At 39.9% G+C, this 20,603-nt stretch overlaps 1 protein-coding gene across 2 annotated transcripts in view; it reads right to left on the minus strand.

The window, feature by feature from the left end:
* FAM149A (family with sequence similarity 149 member A) overlaps positions 1–19,836 on the minus strand; it is a 60,101-nt gene extending 40,265 nt beyond the window's left edge. For both annotated transcript variants that reach the window (XM_061583014.1, XM_061583015.1), the window contains exon 1: positions 18,912–19,836. In XM_061583014.1, coding sequence (XP_061438998.1) covers positions 18,912–19,378 — 467 coding nt within the window. In that variant the 5' untranslated portion in view covers positions 19,379–19,836. The remainder of the gene's footprint in view (positions 1–18,911) is intronic.
* Between the last annotated feature and the right edge of the window lie 767 nt (positions 19,837–20,603).

Consider the following 20,603-nt stretch of genomic DNA (forward strand, 5'->3'; position numbering starts at 1 on the left):
CGCCTCTTTGTGACACAGTCATTCCCACATACTTCCTGTTCATGCCGTTGTTTGTGGACCCGAGCAAAGATTTAACACAGTAATCACAGCGTGAACATTCAACAGTGAACAGTGAAACAGTAAAAGCATGGTGCCGACGTTCATTTTTAGCTTTCTTATTGCCAACTGCTTTTTTTCTTTTTTTGTATTACATAATCTTTCTTAATCCTTTTGAAAGCAATCCTAATCCACCTACTGGCCAGCAGGGTTCAATGCAGCAGTGGAGCCACTATTGCATCAACAGCCCTACTTCTCATGTCGGCCACAGACAGCCAAAAAGCAAAAATCGCCAAAAAGCGGAACTCCATCAACAAAATGGTGCCTGACGCTCAGCTGCTGAGCGCATCATGCCAAAAATGCTGCAAAAGTGGAACAAGCGCCGTATGAGTGGGGCCTTACTCTAATTGAAAACAGCTGTATTAGTGAAACGCCAAAAAGCAGGGGCCTACTGTACCACACTGCACAATTCCTAAATCACTCCCCCTTCAGATTTTAATCCAGCTGTGTTACTACAATCAATTCAAAGTTCAGATAAATAGCATACAAATTCTTTTTAAATCAATAAAGTAACTAAATCAAATCCATAATTCATTAACCATGTAAATTATTCATGTATATATTTCTCTATTATTGAGTCCTTCAGATTGAAACTAGTCATTAAATCATTTATAATGCATTCATATTTTAGATTTCACATCCAATACATTGCTTCAATCAGTTCTACATTCATCAAACTCATTCATCATACAAATATATCAGTCATTAAAAGAGATCTTTAAGTTCATTACTCATACAGGCATTTCAACAATTAAATTCAAATCCATCAGCAGAATCAACTCCTCAAACATTCAGATTAATTTCTTTCATAAACTTTATTATCATAATCATCAGCACCAAAGAATACAATTCAATCTCTGGCTGTAGCTCAGTGGGGCTTAATGGAGTAGAATCAGCAACACATCTGCAGCTTTGCTGTGCACACTGACCATGGGAGTTGGTAAGGACAAGCAAATTCCTGTGGCTGGCACAGCTATCAGGCTTGGATCTGGATCAATGCCATCACGTGACAGCTTAGCCCCTCCCCAGAACAGTTTGTTTTGAGGCTTTCCACTGGTTACTGCTGGTGGGGAATTTGGTTGTGGCTTTTTCACCCATCTGCATAATTAGGTGGACAGAAAGGGGAGCTCTACACCAGTGGAGCGATGCCAGCATCACTTTGCAGGTGGAAGCAGAGCTGGGAAGGACACCGTGTCCCCAATCCAACTGCCCCCCCAGCCCAATGTAAAGGGCATTTGGACTTCACAATAAATCAGAATAATTCTTAAATCAGATTATTAAGATCTAGCTATATATCAGCCTTCAAGTCAGCCTTCAAATTAATCCATTAAGTTGATACACCTATGCGTTGTTCTTCTCTTCAGTAAATGCTTATTTTGTTATAATCAAACCATTAATAAGCAAAATGCTTTGGTGTAACTTTGCAAAGCATCAATAGCCCAAATATATTGACTAAACCAGCAAAATCTTTATTTCAACTCCTCATCTGACTCCAAGGATGACACTAAGGAGTCAATGATTTAGTCATCATATTTTACAGTTCATCAAAACTCCACCTCCACCATCTCCTTGTGAGTTACACCAGCAAAGTGTTGTCTGCACCTGGTCCCCATTTCCCCTCAGCGGAGAGGCTAGGTTCCACTGCTGCAGCTCGTGTTCAGGGTGTCAGGGAAAGCTCCAGGGGCTTACTGATCTGCCTCCACCCTGCTTGCCCCAGGTTCCCTTCTTGAACTTATTACTTTTAATTATGATTAGCTATATTTCACCTCTGACAGTGGCAAATGTATAGTGACAATGGGGAAAATGACTGCTATATATTTCGTACATAAATAATGGATAAGTCAAGAAAAATGCAATCAGCTTAATTAACTATCACAAAAAGGAGACTAATTAGTGTCTTGGTAGAGGTGTTTTATTTCTTTGGGATCAGATAGGAAGCATTTACTGTAACAAGATCAAGTATTCCTGAAACAGAAGGGATAAAAGGCTGAATAAAAATCTTGGAAATGGCCCATGTGCCTCTCAGAATGGGTAAGAATGCAATCTTATAACAAGGTGCAAGCTCCCGATATCATTAATCTCTTAATCATGTTCCTGGTTGTATTAGAAGACCTGGGGAACATCAGGGTCTTGCTCAGATGTGAAGCAAGACTGGATGGAACTAGCAGCACGGTCCTTTTACTATGGTGACAGTTGAATAAAATCTGTATTGATGAAAGTGATCAAAAATACACCACCTTCCTTATTTTAAAATATCACATGTGAGAGTTATATTTTCCTTGATGTGAAGTTGTCTTCTCTCCAAAAAGTATTTTTAGCTTCGTGATTCAAAACAATGCCTTCTTAAAGAGTGCTCGAGGCCTGATATTGTAAAGTCCAGCCAGAGAAACAGCTTTGTATACTTGGCTTGGCTATTGAAAATATTTATCACTGTCCTGTATTATGAAATATATGCTGTCTCTGGAAAGAAGTTCATTGAAAATGTGTTAGTAGGGATGTCATCTGCTATCAATCTTTCTAAAACAGTTTGTTTGTTATCCAATTGTGTGGAAGTGCATCTCCTGTACAGTGACAGCACCAAAACTCAGAACTGAATTTCTTGCAACATGGCCAATAAGATGTTATGGTATGTGCCCCCCCGGCTGATTTTAAAATTTACTTTTAGCCCCAAGTTTATATATACTCAACTAGATAGTAAATATTTAGTCGTGTGTGGATAGCCACCCCTACGGCTACTCCGACTTTTGCAAGACCATCCCTGCATTTGACCTCGACCTCGATTCTATCTGACTACGTCCGACCTCCGACTCCACTTCTGTCTCCTTCAAAATGGCAAATGTATCTTAACTAGTAATAACAAATTTACTGTAGTAAAATGGTAGCACAAGGCATTTCATCACCACCACGTGAATCCAGAGCTTGGAAATTTACTTTTTTAAACTATTGGGATTGGGCTCGTGGGAGTTGTAGTTCAAAAAAGTAACTTTTCCAAGCTCTGGATTCACGTGGTGGTGATGAAATACTTTGTGCTACCATTTTACTACAGTAAATTTGTTATTACTAGTTAAGATACATTTGCCATTTATGAAGGAGTTGGAGTCGGTAAATTTCTACCAACTCCGACTCCACCCAAAATTGCTCCCGACACCACAACTCCGACTCCACAGCCCTGTTTACAACTGTCTGAACCGCCTGAAAGTACAAACAAGAACTACTGGTGATCAACAGTCTACAATTTAAAGACTACTGTCACTGATCAGCAATACACAAATGTAGACGAATCATATCCTAGAGATAGAAAAACTATTTAGAATACGAGATGCCCAATAGCTCCCTATGACTTAGATACCTTTCCAAAGTTGAATAAATATAGCATAGGCAATTTCTGCTTAGGTAGGGTTAGTGCCACCATTCCCTGTTTTGCCACACCCTGGAAGCACCCTTCTGTCAACAACAGCCTGGATTGAGGGTACAGCATTGTTGGGGAGGACTGTAGGAAAAGGTTTCTTGAACATGAAGTATACCATAGTTTCACTAAATTCCCCAAATGGTGCTTAACTTATTGAGACTAAAAGGACAGGTTTGCAGTTGAAAAATAAGGGGTAAATAAGATGCTCAATAGAAACAAAACTTGTTACAATTTCTAGCCACCTATTCCTATCCATAGAGTAATTAAACGGTTAGGACAACTATAAGTGTTAAAGGTAGTCTTAGAAGAAATTACCCAACATCTCTCTCTCTCTCTCTCTCTCTCTCTCTCTGGTTAACTGCCTTCAATTCACAAATCCCAACTGTCAGTGTACTCTTTCCTCCTCCCCTCCTAGATTCTATGAAGGAGGAAGGGCTTCCCACTTGACTCTTCTCAGCTTCTGAGACCCAGCTGCCAAACCTGCAAGATGTTACGGCAGAAAAATCCCTTGCCATGATCCATAACACTTATGGATGCTTGGATTCGTGCTTTTTTAATATCTGCCTCATCCATGTGAAGCAGAACAATTTTGGAATAGTGTAGGAGTCTGCTGTTCAAAGGGAAAAATATAAGAACTTAACTGAGCATTGACAAGCCCCTGGTGCACCTGAAGTTAGTTATGAGGATCCCAGCCAAGGTACTGCATTCTAAGTAAAAATGCCCTAAAATATTAAAGGGGCATACTGATCTGAACAGTTGGCAAATCTTTTTTTTTTAAATCAACATCTTACTTAGCATTCAAATATTACAATTAACAATATGCTGCATTATTTGTAGGTGTTAATAGCTGCTTACACTCCAGGGCAGTTTAGTACTGTTGAGGGAAGTGTTTTTCCATAATCATCAGGTTGTGGAATTAAAACAGTGTTTCCATACCACAATTAGTAAAGTAAATCATTCCCATATTCTTTCTCTTTTTAAAATTTCAGGAATGTTGTGGCTGCAATTAAACAAAAAGAATTATGGGACTACTTTAAGGGAAAGGGCAAGGAGGAAGCTACTAAGAGCTGTGAAGTCTCAATGACACTGTGAAAACTCATAGAGGAAAGCAGACACTGTAACTATGTTTGTGACTTTTAAAAAAAATAGAAAATAGGTCTGAAAAAAGACATGAGGCCACCATGGAAAACACTGGGATCCAATGAGATGGCAACATCTCATCTGGATTCTCTGTAAAAACAGAATGAACAAATTACAGTATGTCCATTCCTGACTAAATGCCTAGGGTAGAAGCAACCAGTATTGCATCTATACTCATAACAGCCGTAACGTACAATTAAAGTAGTTGCTAGACATCAGACTTCAGCAGAGGAGTCTGATATATCTGTTACTCACTGTTGTACTAATGCAGATATAATGATAGGTCTTGCTGAGTTTTTGAAAGTTAATTTATTATTCAGCTTTCAATGAATTCCAAGCTGCCCTTGCAAAATAACACAAGTAGATCTCTCCACCACCTCCTCCTCTGCAAACATTAATAACAGAAGAACACAATTTAAATCTTGTTGCTACTTTCAAGAGAGAGGTGGTGTATATTTTTAAATTAATACTGACTCTCTGAGAAGACTATGAGGTCAAGTTCTAATCAGAGAGAAAATTTATTCACTCAGATGTACTCCCATGAATCTCTCCTTCCTAAATGGGAGGAAATACACTGTTCCACAACATGGAATGTCGCTGGGGACTGTAGATTCCATTCAGAGATGAATTCACAATGTCACTGAGTGATTAACCTGTATCCTCTATTTGAAGAGCTGTCCAGTCCATGTCTGATTTAAATAGAAAGAATAATAAGGAAGTGCTGGGGCCTTGAAGGTGCCCATCAACAGTTAGCACCTGGATAGTTTATTCATTATTTATTTATTACATTTATATACTGCCCTTCCTCCCAGAAAGAGCCCAGAGCAGATAGCAGACTAAACAGGCACGCAGGTAACCTGGTCAGTCTTCCCTGCTGTGATGAGATGTACTATATTTCTATTTAAATTTTAGTAATTATTTCTAAATTAGAACATGCATATAAATTAGTATATGTGTTTTTTATCTGCATCCTCTTTTGTTTTCTTTTTTGGAGGTGCCTAAGTGGCTACCCTAGTAAGACAAGACCTTCCCCTTTCCTCTGGTCCTGTTAAGCCTCTCTTGCCACGTCCTACTTTCACTAACACCTGGTACAAAGTGACTCTCCCTTTTTATTCAAGTAATACAGAAATTGGATTCAAAAAACATGTAACACTCACCAGTAGGTATTTCAAAACCTGAATGTTTGATTTGCAAAACTCTGTAATAAAATATTGAAATATTCCAGCATGAGCACTTGCTCCTAGCTTGCCATAGTGTATGAACCCAGGCTCATGGTTTGTTTCTCTCTCAAAAAACCCACAAGTTGAACCCAAGATTTGTTCTTGAGCTTTTATGGAGAGAAACAAACTACAAGTCTGAGTTCATACGTTACAATAAACCAGACTCTGATTTGTTTGGGGTATGTTTCCTCCCCCATGCAGCACTCAGGAGCTAATTTGGTGTTGTATGTGAAGTGGGCCGTTGTCTCACAGCTTGAACTTTATTATCTGTTAAATACATAAGTACAAAGCAAAAAGTAAGTTAAGCCTAGATTATTTATTTTGTAATATTGAATTTATTCTATATTTACTAAATTGGTGGTTTTTGTCCTATATGAATCTATTGGTAAGTTTTATAAACTGGTTTCTCCTACTACCACCACCACCCCAGCCAATGTTTAGTGCACTGATATTAAGAGGATTTTTGTTGTAAGTTGCAAGCTGTTTTAGGCACAACTCACTGTGGAAAGGCGGCATATAAATAAGCTAAATCCAATCACATTGCAACCTAATATTTTTGGACAAATATATATAGTTTGCGCTGTTTGCAACTGCGATAAATAACAAGCTTTTTTTAAAAAAGAGCTTAATGATTATCAGTATTTTGCAAGAGGGATTCAAAAGCACACCAGAACTTTAGGCTTGTGCAATTAAAGTGGATTAAAGTGCTCTGTCACCCAACAAATCTGCTTTAGAAAATAGACTTCTTGCATTTAGGAAAGTTACATGGAAATGCATTTACAAGTTTGGAGTGAACAAATGATTAATGAGAACACATATAAACAACCGACAAGTAAATCAGGATGGATGCTCATTGTAATATAACCTCAGAACGAATACTCAATAAAAGCCAGATATAATCTAACTTCTGCATAAACTTTGTGCAAGCAGATTATGCTCAATGAACAGTTAATCTGAAAGAATAGTTAAAGAAGAAACAATGCTACAAAGCCATCTCCTGAGCTACAATATCTGTTTCACTTTAAGACAGAATGACTTGCATCATTCAGAACAACCTAAAGAAGGAAAGATAGTCATGCATGAAATACAGATTAAATCCCTCCACAATTTATGAATTATAAATTTACTTAAGGTCATTCCTAAACGCAAATATTCAAAGCAGGCTTGCCATCACATGACACCAGATGTCTACTTGTATATGGACATAATGAAGGCCTAAGGGGGGGGGAGTAGGAAAGAATGAGTAGGGAACAGTGATTGTTGAATGTGCATTTAACATTGTGTGCATCCTCTTCCCTCAAAACCCCCAAAACTGCCCGGATGAGGATTTCACATGCCTACTTCCCTCATGCCTTTAGATAACATCCCTAGCAGCAGAAGGCACTATTCCCTGGGCCTAAGGCAAGGGGTGGAGTAATGGCTGACAGGAAACAAGTGCAACTGTCTTACAGTTCCCAGCAAAATAATCCTTTTGAAAGTAAAAAGAACTGACCTTTTCAATGGCAAAAGTATTGCAAGGGGAGAGGGAATTGAGGTCAGTCCTCTTCTTCCTCACTACTCCAGCTATGGATCTTCATGGCTATCCATTTCTCTCTCTTAATCATGAATAGACATAACTATGTTGCTTTGGTTTCTGAACAAAACTCAAGTCAATAATCCATGTCTTACTCTTAGCGACCAGACTTCCAGAAATTCATCAATGAGTTGCCCTCTCTCCCTCCCTCTCTGGCAAGTGCCCCTGGCCCTGGTCCGCATGCCCAGCACAAAGGAAGGAGAAGAGATGCTTTTAACAGGTCAGGGAGAATGGAGACACCTTTCTTCTCTCTTCTCAGTAATTCACAGGGAACTTGGGAAATGATGTTTTTCTTTTATCACTGGGCTTTAACAGAAGTCAGAATCTCACCTCTCCGACATCTACAGAAGTTCAGCATAAAGAGAGAAGACACACACCCTCCAAGAGGACTTGGACTACATCAACTACAAATGAGGGCTGGCAATTAAACCAAGGCAAAATTGGTGAATCCCTGTTAGCAACCAAATCAACAAGGCAGAGCTGTTTTGTTCATTACCAGGGAGTATTTACAATTGAAAACAGAAAAGCTGTACAAAATGTGTCTCTGTTGACTAGAGGAAAGGAACCTCAGGAGTAACATTACCGGAAAAAATACATGCACACAGAGCACACTGTAATCTCATCAGCTATTCCCTTGAGGCACGCCACTTCCTTGCAACTGACATTCACTTATAATATTGTGCTCATCAAAACCAAATTTGCTGGATGTCTAGTGGTCCTTGCTTTAAAATTTTATATCCCCCTTTCCTAAAAATACATACACTCAATACAGCACTTCAGAACTACTGCATAATAGCTTTTGTCTGCAGTGTTTTCACTGGTCTTGTACTAGGTCTTCTTTGCATATGGCATAACTGAATTTGTTCATCAATAAGATCATCCATACTGGAAACTTGGTGTATCAGATAACAATTAAAAAATTGTACATATTATGATCAGTCCTTTTCCCCCCTCTAGTCACTTCCATCTGATGGCCTGGTGCACAACTTGATGATGACTAAAACTTGGCTGGCTGATTTAGCTCCACTGCGCAACACTGCATTTGAGGTGATGCAAGAAGGAAATCCTACCTATGGCGCTTGACCTGTGTTGTGTTAGTTACACATACAAGCCATCACTTAATGTTTTGTGAGTTCAAATGATGAATGCACAAGTGTGAACTGGCCCAGTGCCTCCAATAGACGTTTAGGGTAGATCCACATTATGTCCACACATATTTTCAAACTAGATAAACTACTTCTGTGTCAAAACTTACCCACAGTGACTGGGCAAGGAAATGGGCTCATAAGCCCAGATCACCTGTTATGTATTACCATTAGCAATCAAATTTTGCATTTGGCCAATGACAGACCAGGCAACAATCTGGACATATGGCAACCTATTTCAACAAGGAATCACTGGAAAATTAAAATGAAACTGACTAATAATATACTGTACTTTCAAGACAAGACTCAAAACTATCATGTAGATTTACAGTTAATTATTATGGAAACTGCTATGAAACTTAATGTACTTTGTTAACCGATTATAGTGATAGAATTTGCAATGGAAACACAGCAGCTGCCTATTGGGGGGAAAGGAACCTCAGGAGACAGATGCGGCAGAAAAGTAGTGCAGGAATAAAGCATTCAAACAGCCCACCTCTTAATCCTTCACTTACCCCTTGGCAAATAACCTTTTCCACAAATGCTGCTTTGCAAGGAAGAAACAGCAGCCAAAGAAGTTTCAAGGTACAAGGTGGAATGTGCAGTTCCTCCTCAAGAGAACAAGTTCAGACTGGGAAGAAAAGATTTTGGTGGCGATTCCATTGTGCAAACAAACTCACTGTGTTTTCGGCTGACACACAAACTTTCTCCCCCAAAACAAACTCATGGGAAACCTCTTTTGGTTTGCAGCTGAAGGTTGCTGAAGGTTGATGCTCAGCATATGTGAATCAAGCAATCACCTCCACCTTTCTCAGAACAGTAAAAAAAATGGCTTAGGTTGAAAAATGTATTTTTATATTAAAGCAGTGAATAAATGTTTGAACAGAAAAACATGCAAGGTACTTGGAGTGGGGAGAAACAGAATTTGGATTGTAAAGAAAAAGGCAATCAGCATTTAACTGTAATTTGAGGACAGGCAGGGGGAAAGCAAAACACACTCTGCAGTAGAAACCTGCACCAGTCCTGTGTACAGGTACACTTAAATACAGCCGGAAAATCCTCTGCATTATTTTTTAAAAGATGTCTCTTGATCTTCCAGGTAGTATATCTATGCTACATCAAGAAAAGTCTCCGATGGCATATCATGAATTTATGTTCCTATTACCAAGCTAACATTTTTATAGCTTTAATAATTTGGAAGAAGTTTCAAAATGTTTTCTTAACCAGAAAACTCAAACTCTGCTTGTAGGTTTCTCATAGGCTACTTGGCCACTGTGAGAACAGAATGGTGAACTAGATGAGAATATAAAAAGACCTATGCACATGAGCCTATGCATTCCACACATGACGGAATAACAATTGAAATAAATAGCATAATCTGGAGTCTAGGTAAACTTGAATTGGAACTCAGGGTAAGGAGGGCTGTGATGATCAATATTTTATTAGGGTATTTCTTCTAAAAGCTTAAGTGGAATTATCTAATTAAAAATGCTAATGTGAAGGTATAGCCTTTCCTCTTCTATGAGGCGTATCTGATTCCCTCTTATGTATCTTTTTCTTTTCTAAAAGGCAGACAATATTTGTTTACTACATACCTTTCTAGTATGAATAAAATATTTGGTTTGCTATTAAACATATGCGAAGACAATTAACAATTATATATATAACAAGAGTAATGTATTAAGAAGAGGGTTTCTGAATAGCAGTTCAATATACCTTGGTAAACATCTGGTAAAACATGTATATTTGACAAAGGAAGACTCAAATTTTAAAATCTAAAATGCTTTTTAATGGTCTTGCTGAAAATGCTTGCAAATTAAATGCCACAATTGGTTTTAAAACTATCTAGTTATACTCAGGACAAAAAAAAATCCAAAATGAATTGAAAACCCAAAATGTGATAGTGTGGCTGATATTTATAAAATGAGAACATTTATAAAATGAGCCAAAAAGGTTCCCCACCCCTGAGATAAAGCTTTCTGAAACATGATAGCTTCAGGACTTAGGCTATGTACATGACATACATTTAAAGCACATGATTTTACCCCAAAGAATCCTGGGAACTGCAGTTTGTTAAGGGTGCTGGGAATTGTAGTTCTGTGAAGTGTATCAATTTCAGTTTCCTGACATTTCTCATTTTTCTACTCTTAAATTCAGTTCTCAATATTTCCGTATCAGTGCAATTTTTTTAAAGTGCTCATAAAAAGTTATCACCATTTTACTGCAAATTTCCCTATATATAAATTTTTGCATGTATTTTTGCCTAATATACAAATTTTTGCAAAGCAATTTTCCCTAGAACAATGTATTTTTGCATACTATTTTCATCGACAAATGCATTTTTATGCATGCTTTACTCTAGTACAGCCTTTCCCAACCAGTGTGCCTCCAGATGTTGTTGGACCACAATTCCCATCTTCCCTGACCATTGGCAATGCTGGCTGAGGCTGATGGGAGTTGTGGTCCAACAACATCTGGAGGCACACTGGTTGGGAAAGGCTGCTCTAGTATATGCATTTTCATATGCATTATTTGGCTAGAGAACTGCATTAGAAAACTCAGAACTTTCTAATGATGGCTATTTTGCTTTGCATATTGCTTTGGAAATTGTGAATTAAGTAGGTTTGCCTTTAAATATGACTAAATTAAATTTCTTCCCTATTCCTACTCTCCAGGTATACCTAAAACAATACCTTTTATCTGTTTTACACAAATTGAACCATGACAGCATTCACACTATGGTGTTAATGCACACATGGGCTGATTTTCCCCACATATGAGCGCTTTGGATTTTGTGCCTGTGAAATCTTTGTTGTTTCCCATCCACCCTAGCAGATGATGCTTGATGGGATGTATTCACACTGCGTGTTGTGATCCCCTCCCTTTGATTACCACTTCCCTGCACCCTCCAGAGGTTCCAAATCCTGAGGTCCTTTGTGGTCATGAATGCAGATATTTGCTTACCTGTGCATATATAACTTTGTAAAAAAAATGTTTTGTCTGTGGAATTCCAACACAATGGATTTCCACCAAAGCAAATATTTCAAGCATGTCTCACAGGGGGCAAAATGGCCAATTTTTATTTTATTTTTTTGAAATACATGTTTGTCAATTGACTGGTTTTGCACAAAAGAACAGTTTCAAAAATAAAAATAAATCTGTGTCCATCCAGCTAAGCAGCAACAGAGATGCAAACAACAGCCAGACAGGAGAAAGAATGGTCGTCTCCGATTTCCAGACTGTCCCCCTCAATGCAGAAACATGTAGTCTGGCTTGGAGAAGAAAATTAACAGTACATTCTACACACAAGCACATTTGGCCAAGGCAGGATGGGAAAGGTGACTGGGGGAGAGGAAGGGATCTGCAGAGTGAACAAGTACAGATAGTATAATATTCAACATTCAAAGCTATTTTTCCAGGACTGGTTGCCTAACAAATTCATACAAAGAACATAATGCCGCAAGAATTGTCTTGTTGGACAACATCAAAAGCCCCATCTAAATCAGCTTTCTGTTTCCAACAGTGACTGGCATATGAAGGTAAGCAACAGGGCATCATGGCAGCAGCTTTCTGCCATGTATCCCGTCACATGCCAATCTGTAGCACTGCTGAGGGCACAATCATGAGTCACAGTGCCCCTGGAAGAATGATGTCAGTACAGAGCTTGGCACTGAAACACAAAAGTGAGGGTTTGCAGAGGAGGTTCATCCTCCAGAACAATTTTACAAATGATGCTTTAAAGTCTCTAGTGATTTATAAAGGGGGGGGTGGAGTTTGGACGCCAAGAAGTTGGCGTTGTAGTTTGGGAGCTCGGTAACCTCTCCTCTTATATTTGCTGAAGCCTGAGAGATACAGTGCCTTGCAAAAGTAATCTGAACCCTGACCAATGCTGTCATATTACTGAATTACAAATGATACATTGTAATTTTGTTCTGTATATTTTATTTTGAAACACAAACTCAAAATCAGTTATTGTAAGGTGACTTTGGTTTTATGCTGGGAAATGTTTGTAAGAGTTTGAGCCTAGAGCAGTTGGGAGAGAAGAAAGGGGGGAGGGTAATACACTGGTATGCTCCAAACATAAGATTGAAAGGTGGAATGCACTCATTGATAGAGAAGAGAGTACATGATTATGGAAAGTAAAATTAAATTGGTAACGTGGAATATAAAGGGGTTAGTTTATATAAAGGGACCGGCTACATAGGATAATTCAGGGATTGCAACCTAATGTACAGATGGTTCAAGAGACTCACAAAGCAAAGGTAACAGGAGCATTTTTAAACAGTAAATGGTGGAAACATAAATATGTGGCACAGGACACTAGTAAGGCTAGGGGGTAGCTTTACTAACGAGAGAAGATTTCGTATTTGAACCCCCACCCCCGGAGTTTGATAGATAAAGGGGAAAGGTGTGGAAGGTAAGTTAGGTGGCAGTAAAAATTGTGACTTTTGTTAATTTTCATCAGGTCATCAGGAGTTTTGGAGTGCGTTGTCATCAGTATGCTGATGACACGCAGCTCTACTTCTCCTTTTCATCTTCTTCAGGTGAGGCTCGATTTGCTGAACCGTTGCCTGGCCTCGACAATGGACTGGATGAGAGTTAACAAACTGAAGCTCAATCCAGACAAGACTGAGATGCTGTTGGTGGACGGGTTCTCTGATCGGATGGTGGATATATACCCTGTCCTGGACGGGGTTACACTCCCCCTAAAGGACCGGGTTCGTAGTCTGGGAGTCTTTTTAGACTCTTCCCTCTCACTTGAGGCTCAAGTAGCCTCGGTGGTTAAGAATGCGTTTTACCAACTTCGGTTGGTAGCCCAGCTACGTCCCTATTTGAGTAAAGAGGACCTTACATCAGTGGTACATGCTCTGGTAACCTCACGTTTGGATTACTGTAATGCGCTTTACGTAGGGCTACCTTTGAAGACAGTTCGGAAGCTACAACTAGTGCAAAATGCGGCGGCCAGATTGCTGACAAGGACCAAGCGGTCCGAGCATATAACACCTGTTCTGGCCAGCTTGCACTGGTTGCCAATATGTTTCCGGGCTAGATTCAAAGTGTTGGTATTAACCTATAAAGCCTTATACGGTGCGGGACCACGATACCTTGCGGAACGCCTCTTCCGATATGAACCGGCCCGTGCACTACGTTCTGCTACGAAGGCCCTCCTCCGGGTTCCAACTCACAGGGAGGCCCGGAGGGTGATGACAAGATCTAGGGCCTTCTCAGTGGTGGCCCCCGAACTATGGAACAGTCTCCCTGAGGAAGTACGCCTGGCGCCGACTCTGCTCTCCTTCCGGCGCCAGGTCAAAACCTTCCTATTCTCTGAAGCATTTTAAGTTACACTGGTTTAATTTTAAAAATGTTTATTGTGTTGGATTGTTGCTTGTATTTTAGTATTGTTTTGTTATTTATTGTATTTTTATGCTGTTTTATGTTCACCGCCCAGAGAGCTATTGCTAGTCGGGCGGTATATAAATTTAATAAATAAATAAATAAATAAATTTTTATGCTCCTAATGTAGGACAAGTAATTTTTTTCCATAAGTTAATGAATAAGTTAAAGAAATTTACTAAGGCCCCATTCATTATGGGAGGGGATACAAATATAAATCTTCAAAGCTTAATGGGAGTATGTTGTTGTTGTTGTTGTTGTTATGTGCCTTCAAGTCGATTACGACTTATGGTGACCCTAAGAATCAGTGACCTCCAAGAGCATCTGTCATGAACCACCCTGTTCAGGGAGTATGACAAAGTAGTAATTATGACAGGAGAAATAAGGAGGCAAGGAAATGGTTGGAACTGATGAACAAAAAGGGGTTGAGGGAAGTTTGGTTAAGAATTAAATCCAGAAGATGCTGCCCATACATTCTATTCTAGGGCCCACTAAACTTTCTCAAGACTAGACATGGTACTTATCGCAGAAGAAATGTTAACTGAAGTGCATAAGATACAGATTGGAGAAATAAAGGTTAGCAATCATGCCCCAGTAAGTGTGTGCATGGGACAAGGGAAACCAGAGGACAGAATATTTAAATGGAGAATGAACCCAGGGTTATTAACGTCAGAGAAGAGCATGGAGAAAATACTGGGTTGGAGGAGTATTTTAGGGATAACAGTGTGGAAGAAATAAGTGAAGAGTTGCAGTGGGAGGCAAAGAAACCAGGGGCATTTGTGTAAGTGAGTGGACATATAAAGAAAAGGAAGAACAAAACAAGGAACAGTTGGCACGGGAATCGGAGATACTGGTGGATTAGTATAAAAAACAGGGGCAGTTAAAGTAAGGAAGGAAATGGAACAGAAGAGAACAATTAAACCTAGCAGATATGGATGAGAACACGATAAATTTGTTATATACTGTATGAAAGAAAGGACCCATGAACTTGATGGAAAGGGCTCAAAAATGTTAGCTAATAAAGTTAGAAGGAAAAGACAGAGAAATTCAGTTAGAATAGTGAGAACACCAGGAGGGAAGATTGTGAGTCAAAATGAAGAAATAGGGGACATATTAACTTTTATGAGCATTTATATAAAAGCAGGGATAAGGATAGGCAGAATATCAGTCATTACCAGTGAGGGATGAATATACCGACTTTATCAGAGGAAGATAGACAGGGCCTGGATAACCAAGTGATAACGGAGAAGATTGAGAAAGTTATAAAAGATATGAAACCTAATAAGGCACCAGGGCCAGATGGATTAACTGCTAATTTTGATGTACTGTCTCCTCATTTGGCAATATTAATCAACAAAATTTTGGCGAGAAATAGGTTGCCACCTACCTGAATAGAATCACACATAGCTCTTCTGCCAAAGGCTGGGAGGGACCATTGGAACTGGATTCATACCAACCAATTTCATTATTGAATACGGATTATAAGATATTTACATCAATATTAGCAAACAGACTGAAGTTACTAATATCTAAATTGATCCACTCAGATCAATATGGTTTCATTCCAGGGAGATTCATAGCTGACCCAGTTTGCAAACTATTTAGGATCATTAAGTTCTGCAAAGTTAAACAGGTCCTATTAGCAGAAATAGTGTTAGATAGATACAAGGTCTTTGTCACAGTTAATTGGCAATTCCTTTTAAATTTGTTGGAAGTGTATCAATTTGGCCCTAAATTTACTGTGGCATTGAAAACAATATATTCACAATCTAAGGCAAACATTTTTTTAATTGATTAGAATTTTATTTAAATGCAGGTACTAAATAGGGATGCCCACTCTCATCTTTATTGTTCATAACAGTAATGGAGTTTCTGGCATGTAGGCTGAGGCAGAATAAGAGTATTTGTGGGATAACCCATTTTAGCCTATATATTGATGAATTATTACTGACAATGTCTGATGTGGAAGAAGCATGTGTACATCTCATAGATGAACTTCGTCAATTTGAGGAGGCTGCAGATTTAAAGTTAATTATAAAAATCAGATTTGTTTTGTATTAATATAAAGCATCAGATTGAACTGAGGTTCCAATGGGCTGAGTGTACTACTTGTATGTTCCAACTTTAGATATTTAGGAGTTCAAGTACCAAGGAATCTTAAGAAATCCTTCCAATTAAACTATCTCCCTTTATGGAAAAAAGTGAGGATAAATTTGAGGAAATGGAAGAAGATGAGACTATCTATGTCAAGTAGAATTGTGATGACAAAAATCATGATAGTGCCCAGATTCACATATTTATTTTATGTGTTGCCAAACCCTATACCTAATAGGAGTTTAAAGCAATGGCAGGCTAAGATAGAAAAATGTATCTTTAATTCAAAGTGGCCTAGAGTTACTAAGAGCTATAGGTATAGGACAAGGACAGAGTGAGGTTGGGGGTGCCAAACTTACAACGGTATTTTGAGGCTTTTCACATAAGGCATACATGGATATTAAAAACATAAGGAAATGAGTGCAGATAGAGAAGGCATTATTACCAAATGAAAATTGGAAGGGAATCCCATATATTAGGAGACAAGAAAGTGTAGTAAATGGGACAATATTACGATGACTCAAATTTCTGAGGTCTGGAATAGGTAAAAAGAGCTGTTTATACCCAGGATATCCCTACTGTTCCCATTTTGTAGCCGTTCAGGATTTTATAATCTGGATCGGCTGTGGATGACTCAATTCTGGTGGAAGTGGATTTGTATATGGTACAGGATTATTACATAGGGGATCAATCATTATCAAGAAATTTATGGAGGGAAAGGTTAGAGGAGGAGGTACCCTGGATGACTTAGTTTCAGTTGAGTGCATTTATCCGCAAGCCTGCAATTATGGAAATAGATACCAGGCCCCTGACACCATGAGAAAGATGGATATCTAGTCTGGATAGCGGTGACAGAGGCCTGGTATCTAGGATATATAAACATTTATTAAGTGCCGAAGACATATTGGGAAGGAGAACTAGGAATAGTAACAGATGAGGATAAGTGGGTTAAGTTCCTTTATACTTTAATTGCCAACTCACATAGAGAGAGAGCATTAGAAATAATACAGAGATGCTACTGGACCCTCCTCAGGATGTGGCATACAACTAAAACTGAATCTCCAGAGTGTTGGCAGAAATGTGGGGAGCCAGGATGCTATAAACCCATGTGGTAGGAGTGCGATAAATTAAAAAAATTCTGGCTTAAGTACAAAATGAAAACGGTAGGATCACTGAAGAGACAGTGCTGCTAACGCCAGAATTAGTACTGTTAAATTTAATCATAAATGAAAACGCTAGGTTGCAAAGTAAAAAAATTAATCGGTTTTATGTTAGTAGGTGCCCATCAAGTTATAGCCAGATGCTGGAAAGGTTTGGTGGGGGCATCGATAGATGGTATGAAAAAATATGGGAGATAACACTGCTAAAAAAAATTAACACAGAAACTGAAGATGAGTAAATTATTAAAAAAAGGACATATTCACAAAATGTTGACAACCATTTATTCTGTTCGCATCAACAGATGATAGTCGGAGAATAGTACCTACCCCTTTTATGAGACCATCGGTTACTTTCTATATGTATTATGACATGAGTGAGCATAGTAATGAATCATGGAGTGCAAAATATAAAATTATGGATAGGCATTTGGAGCAATGTATGGTGGCTGGGGTGGGGACCGATGTTATGTATAAGATGTATAAAAATCAATAAAAATTATTTGAAAAAAGTCTCGTGTATCATTTTTTAATTTATTCATGCAACAATACAAAGCGGAAGCAAGCCATTTTAAAAATAAAAATGAAAAACTTATTTGATGGTTTCCTAATACGGGGAAATGCAAGCCCTGCATTTATTATCTCTTGAAATACATCCTTAGTGTTTGCGGGTATTTTTGAGCCTCACTAGCTTTATCTGTGTGCATGTATGAATGCTGAACACAGGATAGAAATCAGATGATAGCGATTTTTATTCTGAAATTACATTCTAGCCAATAAATTTGGAATGTTTTCATATGCACAGTTGGCTCCCATACAAATGTAATAGTTTGATCACAGGATAAATAATTTCTCTTCCATATTAACAGCTTTCATACAGATGCAAGTGACTCAGGACAGACTGAACGTTGTTTTATATTATTTTGTTTTAAAATATGTTGTAAGGCACCTTTAGAACTATGACTGGTAAGTGGGGTCTATTTTTATGTATGAAAATAGAGGCTTAATGTACTTACACTTGTTTACTTGGAAGTAAGCCCCACTGAGTTCAATGGGGCTTAATCAGAAGTAACTATACATAAAGTAAGGCATACTCGCCTACTTGGAAGTAAACCCCTTTCAATGTGGTTTACTCCCAAGTGAATGAGTTTAAGATGGCATCCATAGCAGTTGTAATGGAAAATACCCTACAAGTTGGGAAGAAGGGTATGGAAAATATTCTAGATGAACTGAACCCAGAAAGAACTGAACCGTTTTGCGTTTGCGATCTTGAATCCTACCCCACCGCAAAAACACAAAGCTGGGCAGTCTCTTTCCAAATTCAGAATTCTGCACGGAGGCGGTTAAAGACCAATGTTCAAAAAATAGTTTGCAAAATGGACCCGCCCTCTTATAATCTGTGGAGCGTCATGGCACTAGATGATGATGATTCCCTAGTGAGAGATACCGTGTTCACTTCCCAAACTGTAAGTTAGGACTTACCACCTTCTGTGCCCGATCAGAAACCCAGGGAAGCGGAGTCCTTACCCCCTTGATAAGCCAGTACCAGCCAGCACTTTACCAAGTGACTACATCCACGTGGCGATTAAGTTACCGCGCGATAGATGGTCCTCATCTCCCACCAAGGAAGAGCCCGAGGCCAAGGCGCCTCACGCAGTAGGTCCCCCACGATTCCCCACTTGCCTGGGCTCAAAGGCTTCTTCCTGATGGTCAGCGTCTGGTGCACCCTCCTCGCCGATGTCGGGTAGGGTGACGAAGAGCAGCTGTTTGCTCACAGGCGCTGCCCAAGTCCCGGGCTCCCTTGCCAAGGAAGGAGCGGCCGAGCGCGGATAACTGTTGCCGTTGGCGCCACTGCAGACGCCGCCGCAAGACTTCGCAGCCGACCCAGCTCCGACGCCGCCGTGAGCCCCTCGACTTGCTGCTGCTATGGCAGACGAACCCGCTGCCGGTATCAAGGCAGCGGAGCGGGCGGGGAAAGACCCCAGCGGTGATGGTGAGGGAGGCAGGAGCAGCAGGGATTTAGGCGGAGGGGCGTTGGTGGCGGCGGCAGCAGCAACGGCTGGCGAGTAAGGTGGGGACGAGGAGGAAGAGGCGGCTGGCTTGAAGAGTTTGGCAAAAACGGTGCCCAAGTCGAGTACAGCCACCTTCATTGTGCCGCTGTCGCCCGGCCCGAGAAGGGTCCAGCGTCTTCTTTAGGCACAGAGGAGAGAGCGGCCGCTTTTCTCAGGGACCCGCGGAGTTAAGGAGGATCTCAGGGCTTTTCTCCTGCGCTCTCGAGAGAAGTGCGATGCGCCGCCGCTCTTAAGTTCGGCGAGCAAACCCAAAAGACATCCTGTTGATTTGCGGTTGCCTGGGCCTGCTTTTCTGCCAACCCCAGGTGCCCGCCGAGGGACGGAGGGAGGGAGCGTCGGTTGCTAAGCTAAACAAAAACGGAGCAAGCCGCAGGCAATTGGGCGCTCAGCAGCCGCTGCAGCTGCTTACTCTCTCTTGGCGTTGGGAATGAGGCGAAAGTGGAAGGAACGCGCGCAACAGTTCTAACAAAACAAAACCTTCCAGGCTTGGGTGGGCAGCCCTATGGCGGGAGTCTTCTAACTCTTGTCATGGCAAACTCGGGGGAGGGCGGAAGAGTATTTTCCACGTTACTTGTTATATATACGTCTACTTGCAGCTCCGTTCTGTGTAGACAATTACTTGGAAGTGGCCCAGTTCTCACAAAAAGACAAGAGGGGTAATTGTTTTTCCACTAGAAATAGCACTTAGCGCTGCAGCCTAGGTTTTTATATGTTCCTTCTCAAAAATAATTCCTTGCTTCTAGAAAAACGATAGGCTCCTGGGAAGAATTTTAGCCAAGCCTTCTCCCTGATATGCTTGTTTCCTACATGCAAGGAATGGGTTTGGACGGAGAATCATTTTAAGCATGCGAGGACTCAGCCTGAAGTGGTGCAGTGCAGTCTATAAACTGGTTTACCACCTAATTTGTGAGTTATTCCCATTCCAAGTGTGCACAAGCTTGCAGCCATTAAAATGTAACATTTTAAAGGATGGCAAAAATATGTTTGGAAATACAGCTGATCATGATCGGCTGCATTTGCCAGGGAGCTGTTTATCAGCTTCAGCTTTCCCCTGTTGGAAACATATATCAGTGATTTTTTTAAAAAAAACACCTTTATCCTGTAATGTATGAAGCTCTGTTTCACATATTAAAAGATAGTGTTCACACCCAGCATCTATGAAGAAAACAAAAACAAAACTCTTGTGTGCAGTAACAGGGTAACCTAGTAGCAGGTTGCATAATATTTAGTATTAAGAAGGTATTGAGTACCATGTGAAACAGCCGAAATTAAAACACATCCAGCTGTACAATGTTCCATTGAA

This window comes from Rhineura floridana, chromosome 9 (assembly GCF_030035675.1).
Source record: "Rhineura floridana isolate rRhiFlo1 chromosome 9, rRhiFlo1.hap2, whole genome shotgun sequence".
Lineage (NCBI taxonomy): Eukaryota > Metazoa > Chordata > Lepidosauria > Squamata > Rhineuridae > Rhineura > Rhineura floridana.